This window comes from Schistocerca gregaria, chromosome X (genome assembly GCF_023897955.1).
Source record: "Schistocerca gregaria isolate iqSchGreg1 chromosome X, iqSchGreg1.2, whole genome shotgun sequence".
In the NCBI taxonomy this organism is placed as follows: Eukaryota; Metazoa; Arthropoda; class Insecta; order Orthoptera; family Acrididae; genus Schistocerca; species Schistocerca gregaria.
In genome coordinates, this window is record NC_064931.1 from 157,142,351 (window position 1) to 157,158,233 (window position 15,883).

General features: G+C 41.0%; 1 protein-coding gene across 1 annotated transcript in view; it reads left to right on the forward strand.

Annotated features, from left to right (window-relative positions):
• LOC126297427 (uncharacterized) overlaps positions 1–15,883 on the forward strand; it is a 479,132-nt gene that overhangs the window by 304,074 nt on the left and 159,175 nt on the right. The window contains exon 5 of the mRNA XM_049988246.1: positions 9,975–10,099. Coding sequence (XP_049844203.1) covers positions 9,975–10,099 — 125 coding nt within the window. The remainder of the gene's footprint in view (positions 1–9,974; positions 10,100–15,883) is intronic.

The following is a 15,883-nucleotide window of genomic DNA, read 5'->3' on the forward strand; positions in this document are numbered from 1 at the left end:
GTTGCTTGACAGTGTCTTGTGTGATCTACTTTAACTATACGCTATCTGATCAAGAGTATCTAGATACCTCTTAGTGGACATGAATAACGCATGTGTCTTCCTCTTTGTTCACTTCTTGGCTTATGGTTTGGCATATGAGTTTGTCATATATCTTTACAATCTAAAGTCGTCCATGAGATACGGTCTTATCGTTGTTCACAGTAATATCATCAATTCCTTGCACACAGAATCCGTGCCGGTCAGAGTGGCCGATCGGTTCTAGGCGCTACAATCTGGAACCGCGCGACCGCTACGGTCGCAGGTTCGAATCCTGCCTCGGGCATGGATGTGTGTGATGTCCTTAGGTTAGTTAGGTTTAAGTAGTTCTAAGTTCTAAGGGACTGATGACCTCAGATGTTAAGTCGCGTAGTACTCAGAACCATTTGAACCATTTGAACAGAATCCGTGGTCCGATGTTAGGTAGACACACATCTCCCTTTCGCTAAAAATCCTAGGAAACTTTTGCGTTATATCCACATCTTTAAGGCAACAGTCGTCTGCAGGAATCTGTTAGGCAGACCAGAAAGCTGGTCCATTTTAACACCAGCCAATTTCATTTTATAAGGCAGAACTATGTGATGTTTTTACATTTTCTTGAAATGTCTTCCAGTACTTCATTGACATTTTTTTCCAATATGCCTCGTTTTGTCAAGTATGTAGGAGAAATAGTAGTTTCATCTTGATACCATGTCTCTATAATGTATCGTTTTCTCTTGTATCTACTGCTCATAGCTTCTATCACAAATTACACTGAATAATGCCTTTGTAAGTATACCTATAAAATCGGTATAGTATTACTAAAGTAATGTACCATACAGGTGCATGCAACTAATTCTCATTGGTATGTAATGGATGGTTTGTGTGTTAACGTACTGAATATTTTTCCATACAACACGATATGCCCCAATACAGCACTGGGTCACTGTTAGCTTAGTGAAGTGTACAATGTGCCTCTTAGAGTGCTATTCCCACTTGCAAAACACTCGTCAATAGATGACATGTAGCTGTGTAGTACAGACGTGACATATGGATTTAGGAAACGAATTATACTTGTTGCGTAACGGAGTCGCATATTTCCCACGGTATGCATTTCGCTGCAGCCTGAAGTCATTACTAGGTTAGTGGAGTGTACAAGCTGCCTCTAACATACTATTCCCACAGCGCAAAGCACTTGTTACCAAATTATACAGAACTGTGTATTGCAGGGAATGAAATGGCGTTCTTTTTAAACCTTTGGAGATCTGTCGAACTCTACAACTGGTGGCACTGTCTGTCAATTCTATGTTTTAACACTTATAACGTGATTCTAAGCTTTCGAAATGTGGGGCTACAGAGGAATGCTAAAGATTAGATGGGTAGATCACATAACTAACGAGGAGGTACTGAACAGAATTGGGGACAAGAGGAGTTTGTGGCACAACTTGACTTGAAGAAGGGATCGGTTGGTAGGACATGTTCTGAGGCATCAAGGGATCACCACTTTAGTGTGGAGGGCAGCGTGGAGGGTAAAAATCGCAGAGCGAGCCCAAGAGATGAATACACTAAGCAGATTCAGAAGGATGTAGGTTGCTGTAGGTACTGGGAGATGAAGGAGCTCGCAGAGGATAGAGTAGCATGGAGAGCTGCGTCAAACCAGTCTCAGGACTGAAGACCGCAACAACAACAACAACGTGATTCTTTATTGTTGGGCAGTTTTATCCAAGGAAGTGTTATGATCAGGATGTAATCATATTAAGAAATGCCCTAAATAGGGCCTACCTGTTTCAATATAGGATGTGTATGTGTGGTATGTCTGCCCCCGGTAGCTGTGTGGTCAGCGCTACAGAATGTCAATCCTAAGGGCCCGGGTTCGATTCTCTTGCTGGGTCAGAGATTTTCTCCTCTCAGGTACTGGGTGTTGTGTTGTCCTAATCATCATCATTTCATCCCCATCGACGGGCAGGTCGTCGAAGTGACATCAACTCGTAATACCTGCACCCGGCGAACCGTCTACCCGATGTGAGGCCCTAGCCACACGACGAAAATGTGTGGTGTATCACTTTCCGAAAAGCAGTTAGATCTTTTGGACATATAAAATTATAGAGCATTTCTTGCTAACTCTATCGTACTGCATCCGCAGCAGCAATTTGAGCAGCTGTTGGCACCACAGTGACAAAACGAACCGTTACAAATCGGCTACTTGTTTGACAGCTCCGAGCCAGATGCCCTGTTACGTGCATTCCACCGACCTCAAACCACAGTTATTTGCGGGTTTAGTAGTGTCAATGAGAGCTCATTGGGGCAGGGTGGAGATCTGCTGTGTTTGGTGATGAGAGCTGGTTCTGCCTCCATGCCAGTAATGGCCGGTGTGTACGTTAGGAGTCCAATTCAGGGCCTACAGCCAGCCTGTCTGCGTGCTACACACACTGGACCTACACCGGGATTTATGACCTAGGCTGTGATTTCATATGAAAGCAGGAGCACTCTCGTGTTTATCCCGTCCACCTTGACGGCAGAACTGTACGTCAGCCTGGTGATTAGCTCTGTTCTGCTGCCATGCACGAGGAGTATACCTGGGGGTGTTTTCCAACAGGATATTCTAGCCCACATACGGCTTTTTTAAACCAAACATGCTTCACAGAGTGTCGATATGTTGCCCTGGACAGCTCGATCTGCAGATCTGCCTCCAGTTGAGCACATACTCGACATCATACGACGACAACTCCAGCGTCATTCACAAACAGCATTAACCATTGCTGTACTGACCGAGGCATGGAACTCCGTGTCACAAACACACCCAGCACCTATACTACAACACAATGAATGTACGTTCGCTTGCTTGCAATCAAAATTCTGGTGGCTACACCAGTTATTAATGTACCAGAATTTCACGTTTGCAATGAATTATCTCGTACTTACATTAACCTATGATCTTGCAATGTTAATCACTTAAATATGTTACCTAGACAAATGTATTCACGAAATTTCATTACTCTACATTAATTACTTTTTGGAGTTCAGATTCTTTTTCCGTGAGTGCAGAATCTTTTACAGGTTCCTCAGCTAAAGAACACGGTTTTAAGCTGCGATTTACAACTGTGGAATGCACTGTACATGTTTGACTCTAGATTACAAAACTACTGCTGTTCTACATTTAAAAGAGTTTTGCAATTTATCTGCTGTGGCAGTAACACATGGAATTTGAATGGTGTGCAAGTAAACTTTCCAGACAAGACTGAAGAGAATTATAAACTATGTTCTGTCAACCTACAGTTCTAATTATTACCTATGAAGTACACAGAGATTTTTAACTTAGACTCCAACAGAAACAATATAAGTTGTATACGAGGTGCGACAGTAAAGTAATGAAACTGATGTGAAAAAAAAATGTTGCTTACCGTTTTAGTCAGGTTTAGTGTTGTCTCCTTCAAAGTAGTTCCCTTCTGATTGCACACATTTTTTCCAGCGCTTCTGCCATTGATGGTAACATTTCTGGAACTCATCTTCTGTAATATCCTCCAAGACCCTCGTCACAGCTTTTTGGACATCTTGTGTTGTTTGGAAATGGTGTCCCCTGACCACCGTTTAGACTCTCGTAAATAGAAAAAATTCGCACGGAGCGATATCTGGTGAATAAGGTGGCTGTGGTAATTCTGAAATTTGTTTTGAGGTTAAAAATTGCTGTACTGACAAAGCAGTATAGGGTGGCGCATTATCGTGATGCAGAATCCAACTACCAGCAATGTTGGCACAGACATGAAGAACTCTTTTACGAAGTCTTACTAAAATTTCTTTGTAGTAATATTGGTTAATTTTTTGTCCAGGAGGCACCCACTCTTTAAGAGCAATTCCCTTTGAATGAAAGAAGTACACAAGCATGCGTTTCACTTTTGACTTTGACATGCGAGCTTTTTTTGGTCTGGGTGATCCCTTTGAGCCAACGAAAAGCTTGAACTCTTGACATAAACTCCTCTCCAAAAGCCTTCTGAAGCTTACCATAAGCTGTCGTTGCTTCTTACCATAAGCTGTCGTCGCTTTTTCACCCTATTTAACGTAAAAAGAAATGGCATACCGTTGCTCAATATTATGCGGTTCCATTTCCGTGACGAGGGACACAAACGTGTATTAACTTATTACAGCACAACTCACGACTGAGCAGTTACATCGATGTGCCACTTGGACTAGAAGCAGCTTATAGACCAAGGTCAAAGATATTGTGCCTACGCAAACCTGCAGCGTTGCCACATCTTGCAAAGAAAATCAGTATCATTACTTTATTGTTGCACCTCATATATGGAAGTGTTATATTAAAGTTGAAGAAATCTGTTTTTCGCAGTCCAGAACACAATTCGCTACAATGCAGTCCAATATAGACATTATCGAGCTAGGATTGGCTCCTACATACAATGTTATTCCGAAAGTCTTGATAAAAAAGTACCATTCCACATTAAAGACTTCGAGTTTAAAACATAAAGGTAGCACTACTATTGTAAGTTAGTTGTCTTATGTCAGTAAAAAATACCATTAGCTCACTTATTGGCACCATTGGGGTAGTGACAGTATGCATACAATGGTAAGCATAGAGTATGCTGTCTCTCTTTAATGGTTCTGCTACATCTTCTGTGTGTTCCAGTAGCAAAATGTGGTACTGCTGTGACATGTGCCAATACGCATTACTTGGAATGAGACATTGAACATGGAAGAGATACAGGATAATAAACTTTTCGGATATTCTGCATTAGTAATACACAGTCATGAGTCCTAAGATAGAATTAGCAAACAGTGCTGTATAATTATACAATGGATGGTCCTGATTTTTGTTAAGTGGAACCCTACACACTGACATACTATTCTGGAAAAGGTAATTCTTAATATGATGGCTATGACTGCGCCATGATCTTAACACTTCGTTGGATAAAACTAACCTGTCCTACACAGTTTCATATCATCCATTAACAAGTGCTTTGCAATATGTGGATAGCGCTCGAAAGGCAACTTCTACACTATGCTAAGCTAGTTACGACTTTATGCTGTATCAAAGCGAACTGTATGGAAAAATATTCGATCTCGATACCAACCCCCTTAACATACAATTGTAAGTCGTTGCCTACACCCATATTTCATACTAACGTGATTAATAGATACACTTATAAAAATCGGTATACAAAGAAAGTAATCGGAATTTGTAGCAGAAGCTGTGGAGCTTCAATATAAGTACTAGATGTAATAGGGAGATGACGCCACATATGTATACTTTAATACAGGGAAATCGAAGCATTCTAAGATTATACATCAATTTACATAGTGCATGGTAGAACAGTAACTACCAAAAAGAGATGTTGGGCTGAGAGAAGTCTTAGAGAAATATATTTCATCCAGTATGAGGACGTGACTTACAAAATGCTTGTTTGACAGATTTTTGAGTATTGTCCGTAAGCTTGGTGTACATTGTTATTATATGCACATGTATAGTTCCTAACAGCCGCAAATTATATTTTGTAGGAATTCTGGTGTGTCTGTGTGGTATCCGTTACAACTGAGTTCTATATGTAATTCTTCTGTTCCATGCTTTGTGAGGTATACCAACTGTACAATGGAAATGTATTTTAATTTAAGCTTCTGCCACGTGCATCTGCACTGACTCATGTGAGATGAATAGGAGTGACAGCAGTGATATGAAGTACGCTCCATACGGTGGCTATATTAAATGATTGGAATAACACTACTGCATCATGATTTAACTCACCCAGAATATAATGAAACACATAGAATAGCATTTATAATGGAGAGATGAGAAACTAGCCTCAGCAGTTGCATATGTGTTATGTCAAAATGACTGTCAGGTCGACATGTATTATGTAACAGACCAATCGTCAAAAAAAATTAAAACTACAAGGGATATTGTGAGATGGGAGACAGGACAGCTAGTCAGTGTACAAAATACCATAACAATTAAACTAAATGGCAAAGTAGTGGCTGATAATTCACAAGCTGTGAGTACTATCAAGAATCACTTTCTAAATTTAGCAGCAAGAAAATGGTTCAGTGGAAGAAGTAAGAGAACACATTAAAAATGGCATTCCCAAAACTTCAAGCAAGTAGAAGTAGCACCAACATTCTTCTCTGAAATTAATGGTATTAAAGAAATGCTAAAAAGAAAAGCTGATGGATGTTGATGGAATTTCAAACAGAAACAAAATTTTGGAAAGTAGTTCCAAATTAATAAGTAATGACCATGGTAATATATGCAATGCATCACTAGCATAGAGAATTTTCCAGATAGGTTAAAATATACTGTTGTTGAAACACTTCATCAGAAAGGTAACAAGACAGACTTGAACAATTATCAGCAAATTTCCTTTACTGATTTCTTTTTCCAGAATATTCGAAAATATAATATACTCAAGACTAGTCTCATACTTACGTAAAAACAATTTACTTAGCATATCACAGTATGGATTCCAGAAGGATTGCCTGACAGAAGGATATTTGTACATTTACTCATCAAATAGCACAAGCCATAAATAATAAAATATCACCAGCTGATATTTGTTGTGATCTTTCCAAGATATCTGATTGTGTAGATCATGTTAGTTTCTCATAAAAACTCAGATTTTATGGCATTAATTGCTTTATGCACAACTCAATTGAACCTTACATAACAAACAGAACAGAAAAGGTGCTGAACAACTCAGTGTTGGAAGGATAGAAAATTATAGTGACTGATGAAAGATCATAAAAGGAGTCCCAAAGAGTTCAATTTTGGGTCCATTCCTATTTCTTACATACGTAAATGACCTTCCACTTAACGTTCAACAAGCAGCATTAGTATCAGACAATACCAGTGTTATAATAAATCTCAGTGGAGATAAAGCAACAGAAGAGAAGTAAATATAAATTATAATGTGGTTCTCAGAAAATGAACTCTCTGTAAATTTTAAAAAATACACTATATTACATTTTGTACAATAAATGCAGTCATACTAACAACTGATGTAGAACATGAGCAAGAGTCAGTATGTAGGGTGGAATGCTTCAAATGTTTTCTATGTAGGTATTGATGAAAACTTGAACTAGAATAGTTGAGCTTCTGAAACAACTAAGTACTTTCGCTTCTCACATAATAGCCAAGGAATTAACCTCCTGAGATATCTTGCACATCTCCACTCAATAATGTCTTATGGAACAACTTTCGGAGGTAACTCTTCAGTTAGAATGCAAAACTGAGCAAATAAGAATTAAATGTGGTGTTCACACACAGATGTCATGTAGGTACGTCTTCTAGGAGCTAGATATTTTAACAGTGCCGCCACAACAAATATATTCAATAATGAAATTCGTCATAAATAGTCCATATCAGTTTCAGAACAGTGGTGTACATATCAACAACGCTGGAAAAAAATATGACCTTTCTTACCCATTATTAAAGCTGCCAACAGTTCAATTTTCGATCATTTGCCCTATACAATAAAATTTCTTACAAGTAGTGAAGCCAGTTTAAATCTAATTTAACACCATTTCTCATGGGCAACTAGTTCTATTCCATTGACGAGTTTCTACTAGAAAACTAGTTGCCTGTGAAAAAAAACTGTTTTTAAGTGTAATGGCATAAAAAGGACTAAAAATAATGTATTCGTGAAATTTAACATTAATCATTTACAAATAGCCTGTGAAGTGACTCGTTCTAAATCATTTCGATAAAAGAATCGTTCAAATGATTTATGGGATAGGTAACTAACTGACTTGTCAGCTGCGATTTTCTTTTTTAAATACTGTCTGTATTTCGGGTTGAAAACACACACAATAATAATCTTCACTAATAAGTGGCTAGATACTTTTGATCAGATAGTATATGCTTCCTGTGGATCACAGAGTGCACTATCAAGTCTGTCATGTGTAGTATCGAATTCAGTTACATGCAGATACTTTAATAAGCTTTGATTAATTACTACTAACTCAACTTACTGCATGAGACATTATTAATCGGAGGATATATTGTTAATGGAATCGTGGAAATCTGTATTATACATCCAATATCATGTGGTGCTTAGGCATGAGGTGTTAATATCAAAACTTGTGTACTACCCTCTGTTCTACTGGTGTACCAGCTGTTCTTCATGTTTAATGCCCTGTTAAGGCACACTGACTAAACGAAAATCACACTACACTAATTTGGAACTATCCTATCGAATGAGCACATAAAATTCCGCTTGAAAATAATTTTGTTCGTAACGGGAAAGAAACCGGCGCTTTCCATCGACACCGATCGTCGCATGAAAGACGTGATCAGTATTTGGCTGGCTTAAATCCAGCTACAAATTGCAGAAACGAAATTACAAATATCTACCAAAACACTAGAGAAAATGCACGTGGCGGCTCTAATTATGGATTGGCAGCATCTCTGATCGCTACAGTACTGGTAACTATATGGAACCTGAACGAGGAAAACCATTTGCCATGAGCGGATAGTCAGTCCCTAGAGTCAAGTGGAATTGTTTGACCAAAGCATGTGGGATGGAAGTGTAGACCTGGAAGCAGGTGCTCGTGTGACCCTCCACCGATGACTTGATATGAGCCAGTAGAGCAGTAACATGGCTCTATGTACAGACGTGACAGAATGGCAGAAATATACTATCGAGTTTAGACGTGACCATGACCACATAGTGAATGAAGTTACCCGATATGTTGTAGACTGTCCAACGTATCTGCATTCGCAGTCATGGGACATTGTGAATAAACAGTGGTCATCAAAAGATGCTAATCGACGTGATTCGGAGACGAGTGTCACACCTCGTCAATGACAGTTGGTTTCAAATCCTACAAGAATTGTTGCTGCCAGGGAATGTAGGTCCAGCCGGCCGGGATGGCCAAGCGGTTCTAGGCGCTACAGTCTGGAACCGCGAGACCGCTACGGTCGCAGGTTCGAATCCTGCCTGGGGCATGGATGTATGTGATGTCTCTAGGTTAGTTAGGTTTAAGGAGTTCTAAGTTATAGGGGACTGATGACCTCAGAATTAAGTTCCATAATGCTCAGAGCCATTTGAACCATTTTTGAATGTAGGTCCACTACACCAGTTTCCGAGGCAACATTGCGAAGGAGTCTGCATGCAACGGATATTTTTAGCCATGTACCTCGAATAACGCCACCAGTGCTCACAGGGACACGTGAAGCTACGTGCCTTCAGTGGGTCTAGCGACACAAAAAGTGGGCATTACCTTACTGGAGACGTGAAGTGTAGCCTGATGAATCGCGATATTTCCTCTTTTGAAACGATGCAAGGTGTGGTTTAACCTGAAGATGGTTTTGTGTCGTTTTAGGTTTCTTCTTCGTATCGTGACTTGGGCCACTCATTCAGAATATCGTTAAGATGAACAAGGATGTTTATTTCAGCGAAGTGTTATCGGTGCTTATAAATCGTGGTGAGTGTGCTGTGGACAGTTCCGTCTTCAGAGATGATGGCCGGCCGGAGTGGCCGTGCGGTTCTAGGCGCTACAGTCTGGAACCGAGCGACCGCTACGGTCGCTGGTTCGAATCCTGCCTCGGGCATGGATGTGTGTGATGTCCTCAGGTTAGTTAGGTTCAATTAGTTCTAAGTTCTAGGCGACTGATGACCTCCGAAGTTAAGTCGCATAGTGCTCAGAGCCATTTGAACCAAGAGATGATGACAGCCGTGTTCACAAAGCAGCCTGAAACGTCACATCGCACATTTACTAGCCCGCCACATCACCCATAGAATACAATTTGTCTGGTATTATTTGAAACAGCAAGTGAAACGTAGCAAACGACATCCCGTCTTCAGCTGCATATGGAAAAAAGAAGAAAGTTGTGGATCAGTTCCTCTCCATTATCCAAGCTAGAAGCGGTGTTTTTTATACGGGTTGTTTATTGTCTTTTGATATAAGTACTAAAATGAGTCACTCTGTTGTCATTGCTGGTGTGATTTGCTTTGTTACAGGAACTTAGAGAAGAGTTCGATCGCGAGTCCGAGAAAACGGGCCGCCCTCGTCTGCTGCTGACAATGGCGGTACCGGCGGGTATCGAGTACATCGACAAGGGCTTCGACATCGCTTCCATGAACAAGTGAGTTGCCTCACATACGCGGTAGACAAGTTCTCAGTCAAGTTTCAAAGGCCGATAATCAAACGGCATTTTTAATGAATGTAGCTTATTCTTGGGGTTTTAGTGTACTGAATCTTAGCACTTTGGTAAAAAGCCATCTCACGCAACATTTTTTTGCAATTGTCATTCAATATGTTACGAAAAATGCACTTTGTAAAACCTATTTTATCATTATAGGCTACCTTCAATGCTACTCGATCTGTATATTGAGGAAGCTGTAAAGTTGTAGTGGGTCACACTTTTTTACTTGCTCCTCCCTGCCTCTCCAATATAAGTGGCTGTCATCTCCCTCTTTTAACATACCAAAGATCCCTAGGACTTGATTAATAACAACAACAAAAACGTATAAAATGTTTTAGTATTATTTGTGTACATTAATGGTTAGTACGAGGGTGAGTCAAATGAAAACCTTACATATTTTTTAAAATATTATTTACTGTGCAGAAGTGGTACAAAGCTGTATCACTTGTCAACATAATCTCCCCCACGCTCAATGCAAGTCTTCCAGCGCTTACAAATTCCATAAATTCCTTTAGAAAAGAATTCTTTTGGTAGTCCGCGCAACCACTAACGCACCATGTTGTGTATCTTTTCATCAGAACGTAATTTCTTTCCTCCCATTACGTCTTTGAGTGGTCCAAACATGTGGATATCACGTGGTGATGAGGAATGACGCCATTCCTTGCTCGCTCTCTTCGTTTCTGGTTGGTGGAAGTGAACCCAGGTTTTGTCCCCAGTAACGATTCTTGCAAGGAAACCATCACCTTCTCGTTCAAAGCGCCGAAGAAGTTCTTCACAAGCATCAACACGTCGTTCTCTCATTTCAGGAGTCAGCTGCCGTGGCATCCATCTTGCAGACACTTTGTGAAACTGGAGCACATCATGCACAATGTGGTGTGCTGACCCACGACTAATCTGTAAACATGCTGCAATGTCGTTAGTGTCACCCGGCGGTTTTTCTTCACTATGGCTTCAACTGCTGCAATGTTCTGTGGAGTCACAACTCGTTCTGTCTGGCCTGGACGAGGAGCATCTTCCACTGAAGTCACACCATTTGCAAACTTCCTACTCCATTCGTAGACTTGCTGCTGTGACAAACATGCATCACCGTACTGAACCTTCATTCGTCGATGAATTTCAATAGGTTTCACATCTTCACTACGCAAAAACCGAATAACAGAACACTATTCTTCCCTGGTGCAAGTCGCAAGTGGGGCGGCCATCTTTATACTGATACTGCGACGGTATGTGTGCATCTGCATTATGCTGCCACGTACAGGCCATTCTACACGCTGTTTGTAGCACGCTTACCAATTTGCAGGATAACGACGCGAAATTTCGATGTGTTATTACAAATTTAAAGTTTTCATTTGACTCGCCATCGTATATTGTTTCAGCATAACCCACAATAAATTGTAATTCAGAGAAATACATCTCTTTGAAAGAATTTGACCGAAAAGTTGAGAAGATCACATGTAGAGTAATTAACTTAAGGACTGTAATAGCAACAGAGTCCCATAACTTTCACGTAATTATGGCTGAGCGTGTACTGGGGTGAGGTTCCGGTTCTTTGAGTGATTTCCCCTTCCGAGGCACTTTTTGTTCCTTTCTGCCTGCTTTGCGCAGCTTCTCGTAGTTTTACAAATCGTGTCGGATTTGCTGTTGGCGCGCATTTTCTTGTCTGGAATGTTCTGTGCAAGGCGATCATGCCGCAAGCACAGCCTCAGCCACACAGCTGATAGGTATCCCAAGTTAAACATAGCTCGTGATATTTTGATTCCTTGTCGTTGTTGAGACACTTTATTTCCCGGAAGTAAGCCGGTAATTTACATACGTAGAACTGCAAACGCTTTTAGTAAAATGTGTGAGTTAGCTGTAGTTCGCACGACCTACAGCCGAAACTTGCTCAGTTCTTTAGCTGAATCAGATATACGAAAATATTCATTGTCAGGGGCAATTAATGAAAAACTTTAAAATAAAGATCCTGACTGAACTCTCATTGTTCTTTCAGGATTCGCTCTGTCGCATTCTTCTACTTACGACATTTTTCAGTGTCTTCTCATCAACGAGAAACCTCCCTTTCAGTAGAATGAGAAAAACTTCCATATTATTGATCATATCCTGCACAGAGTGCTACGAGTTACACATCAACCAATACCCCAGAAAGTTTGACACTGGACTCGCATTCGGGATGACGGTTCATTCCGCATCCGGCCATCATGATTTAAGTTTTACGCAATTCCCCTAAATCGCTTCATGCAAATGCAAGGATGGTTCCTCAGAAAGGGCACGGCCGATTTCGCTCCCTCTCCTTCCCTAATACGAACTTGTGCTCCATCTCTAATGACCTACTTGTCGACGGGACGTTAAACGCTCATCTCCTTCTCCTTACATTTTACATAGAAAATCAATTAAGATTCTTGTTTTTATAACGATGATGGATATACAGGGTGGTCCATTGATAGTGACCGGGCCAAATGTCTCACGAAATAAGCATCAAACAAAAAAACTACAAAGAACAAAACTCGTATAGCTTCAAGGGGGAAACCAGATGGCGCTATGGTTGGCCCGCTTGATGGCGCTGCCATAGGTCACTCGGGTATCAACTGCGTTTTTTGAAAATAGGAACCCATATTTTTATTACATATTCGTGAAGTACGTAAAGAAATACGAATGTTTTAGGTGGACCAGTTTATTCGCTTTGTGATAGATGGGGCTGTAATAGGCAAAAACATATAAGTACGTGGTATCACGTAACATTCCGCCAGTGCGGACGGTATTTGCTTCGTGATACATTACCGATGTTAAAATGGACCCTTTACCATTTGCGGAAAACGTCGATATTGTGTTGATGTATGGATATTGTGATCAAAATGCCCAACGGGCGTGTGCTATGTATTTTCGGTATCCTGGACGTCATCATCCAAGTGTCCGGACCGGTCGCCGGATAGTTACGTAATTTAAGGAAACAGGAAATGTTTAGCCACATGTGAAACGTCAGTCACGACCTGCAACAAATGATGATGCCCAAGTAGGTGTTTTAGCTGCTGTCGCGGATAATCCACACATCAGTAGCAGACAAACTGCGCGAGAATCGGGAATCTCAAAAACGTGAACATCGAATGCACCCGTACCATAATTCTGCGCACCAGGAATTGCATGGCGATCACTTTGAACGTCGTGTACAGTTCTGCCACTGAGCACAAGAGAAATTACGGGACGATGACAGATTTTTTGCACGCGTCCTATTTAGCGACGAAGCGTCATTCACCAACAGCGGTAACGTAAACCGGCATAATATGCGCTATTGGGCAACGGAAAATCCACTATGGCTGCGACAAGTGGAACATCAGCGACCTTGACGGGTTAATGTATGATGCGGCATTATGGGAGGAAGGATAATTGGCCCCCACTTTATCGATGGCAATCTAAATGGTGCAATGTATGCTGATTTCCTACGTTATGTTCTACCGATGTTACTACGAGATGTTTCACTGCATGACAGAATGGCGATGTACTTCCAACATGATGGATGTCCGGCACATAGCTCGCGTGCGGTTGAAGCGGTATTGAATAGCATATTTCATGACAGGTGGTTTGGTCGTCGAAGCACCATACCATGGCCCGCACGTTCACCGTATCTGATGTCTCCAGATTTCTTTCTGTGGGGAAAGTTGAAGGATATTTGCGTTCGTGATAGACCAACAACGCCTGACAACATGCGTCAGCGCTTTGTCAATGCATGTTCGAACATTACGGAAGGCGAACTACTCGCTGTTGAGAGGAATGTCGTTACACGTATTCCCAAATGCATTGAGGCTGAAGGACATCATTTTGAGCAGTTATTGCATTAATGTTGTATTTACAGGTAATCACGCTGTAACAGCATGCGTTCTCAGAAATGATAAGTTAACAAAGGTACATGTATCACGTTGGAACAACCGAAATAAAATGTTCAAACGTACCTACGTTCTGTATTTTAATTTAAAAAACCTACCTGTTACCATCTGTTCGTCTAAATTTGTGAGCCATATGTTTGTGACCATTACAGCGCCATCTATCACAAAACGAAAAAAGTGGTCCAACTAAAACGTTCATATTTCTTTACGTACTACACGAATATCTAATAAAAATGGGAGTTCCTATTTAAGAAAACGCAATTGATATCCGTTTGACCTATGCCAGCGCCATCTAGCGGGCCAGCCACAGCGCCATCTGGGTTCCTCCTTCAAGCTAGACAAGTTTCGTTCTTTGTAGTTTTTTCGTTTGATGCTTATTTCGTGAGATATTGGGCCCCGTGACGCTCAATGGACCACCCTGTATAATATCAATGTCACGATCGAACAGATAAATCTCACATGTTTATGTTGGTGTTATATAAAAATAATGAGTCAGTTAACACTGTTTACTTCTAACACTCGTTTTTTTCATACTTAAACTCTACGAATACATAACAGTCAAAAAACCACATTCAAACCTCAAAGCTGTCGAGGATACTGATTCGTAACAAACCTTTTGCCTAAATGTCACCAGTTCTACGTTATCAAAACCTAGTTTTAGTGTGTTGTCTTCGTTGAGTCTTAAGTTATTTAATGACCAAATTATTGGATAGAGGAGCATAGGGAAGCAAAAGATGGCCGATGAGCAACAATCATATCTAATTCTTCTGAACCAAGTTTTCAGTATTGAAGGACGATATATTGCTAGTTTGATAAACCAGCATAGTGTCACGAACTTAATACTCGGGGAAATGGCCAGTGAATGGCTCAAATGGCTCTCAGCACTATGGGACTTAACAGCTGAGGTCATCAGTCCCCTAGAACATAGAACTACTTAAACCTAACTAACCTAAAGACATCACACACACCTATGGTCGAGACAGGATTCGAACATGCGGCCGTAGCGGTCGCTCGGTTCCAGACTAAAGCGCCTAGAACCGCTCGGTCACACCGTCTGGCCAAATGGCCACTTACTTAATCATCATAATAAGTGTTCCGTAAAGGAGGGTTGGAACTTTAATAGTGGCAACTATTTATTTACAGCTCGTACAAAATAGATACATGTTTCAAAGTTTTACTGACCTTCAAAGTAGTCACCAGCATTGTGCATAACCCGTTGCCAGCGATGTGGAAGTCGTAGGATACTCTTAGCAGTGCCAGTTGTGTTGACAGTTTGAGCTGCGCGGTCTATTGCCCGACGAATTTGTAGCAGTTCTGAAGCGAATGCCAGGAGGTATAGCACTTAGGAGCCCATCAGTCAAACAAGTCAATAATAGCTTGCACTGTACGTGCTTGAGCATTGTCCTGCAAAACGATGGTCAGGTCTTGCAGAAAGTGTCATCACTTCTCTCTCTATGCTGTTCATTTTTTACCACCGCCTACGACCAGCTTAGAGACAGAAGTGATTACACGTTCTGCATGACCTGACCATCGTTTTGCAGTACAATGCTGAAGCATGTACAGTACAAGCTGTTACTGGTTTGTTTGACTGATGGGGCTGCTAAGTGCTATACCACCTATTGCACTCCCCTGACTTGCGCGCTCGTGAGTACAACTCGATTTCTAAAGTGAAGGAAACACTTCACGTCATTCGCTTCAGAACTGCTACAAATTCGTCGGGCATTAGACCGCGCCGCTCGAGCTGTCAACACAAATGGCACTGCTAAGAATATCCTACAACTTCCACATCGCTGGCAACGGATTATAAACAATGCTGGTGACTACAGTACTGGCCATTAAAATTGGT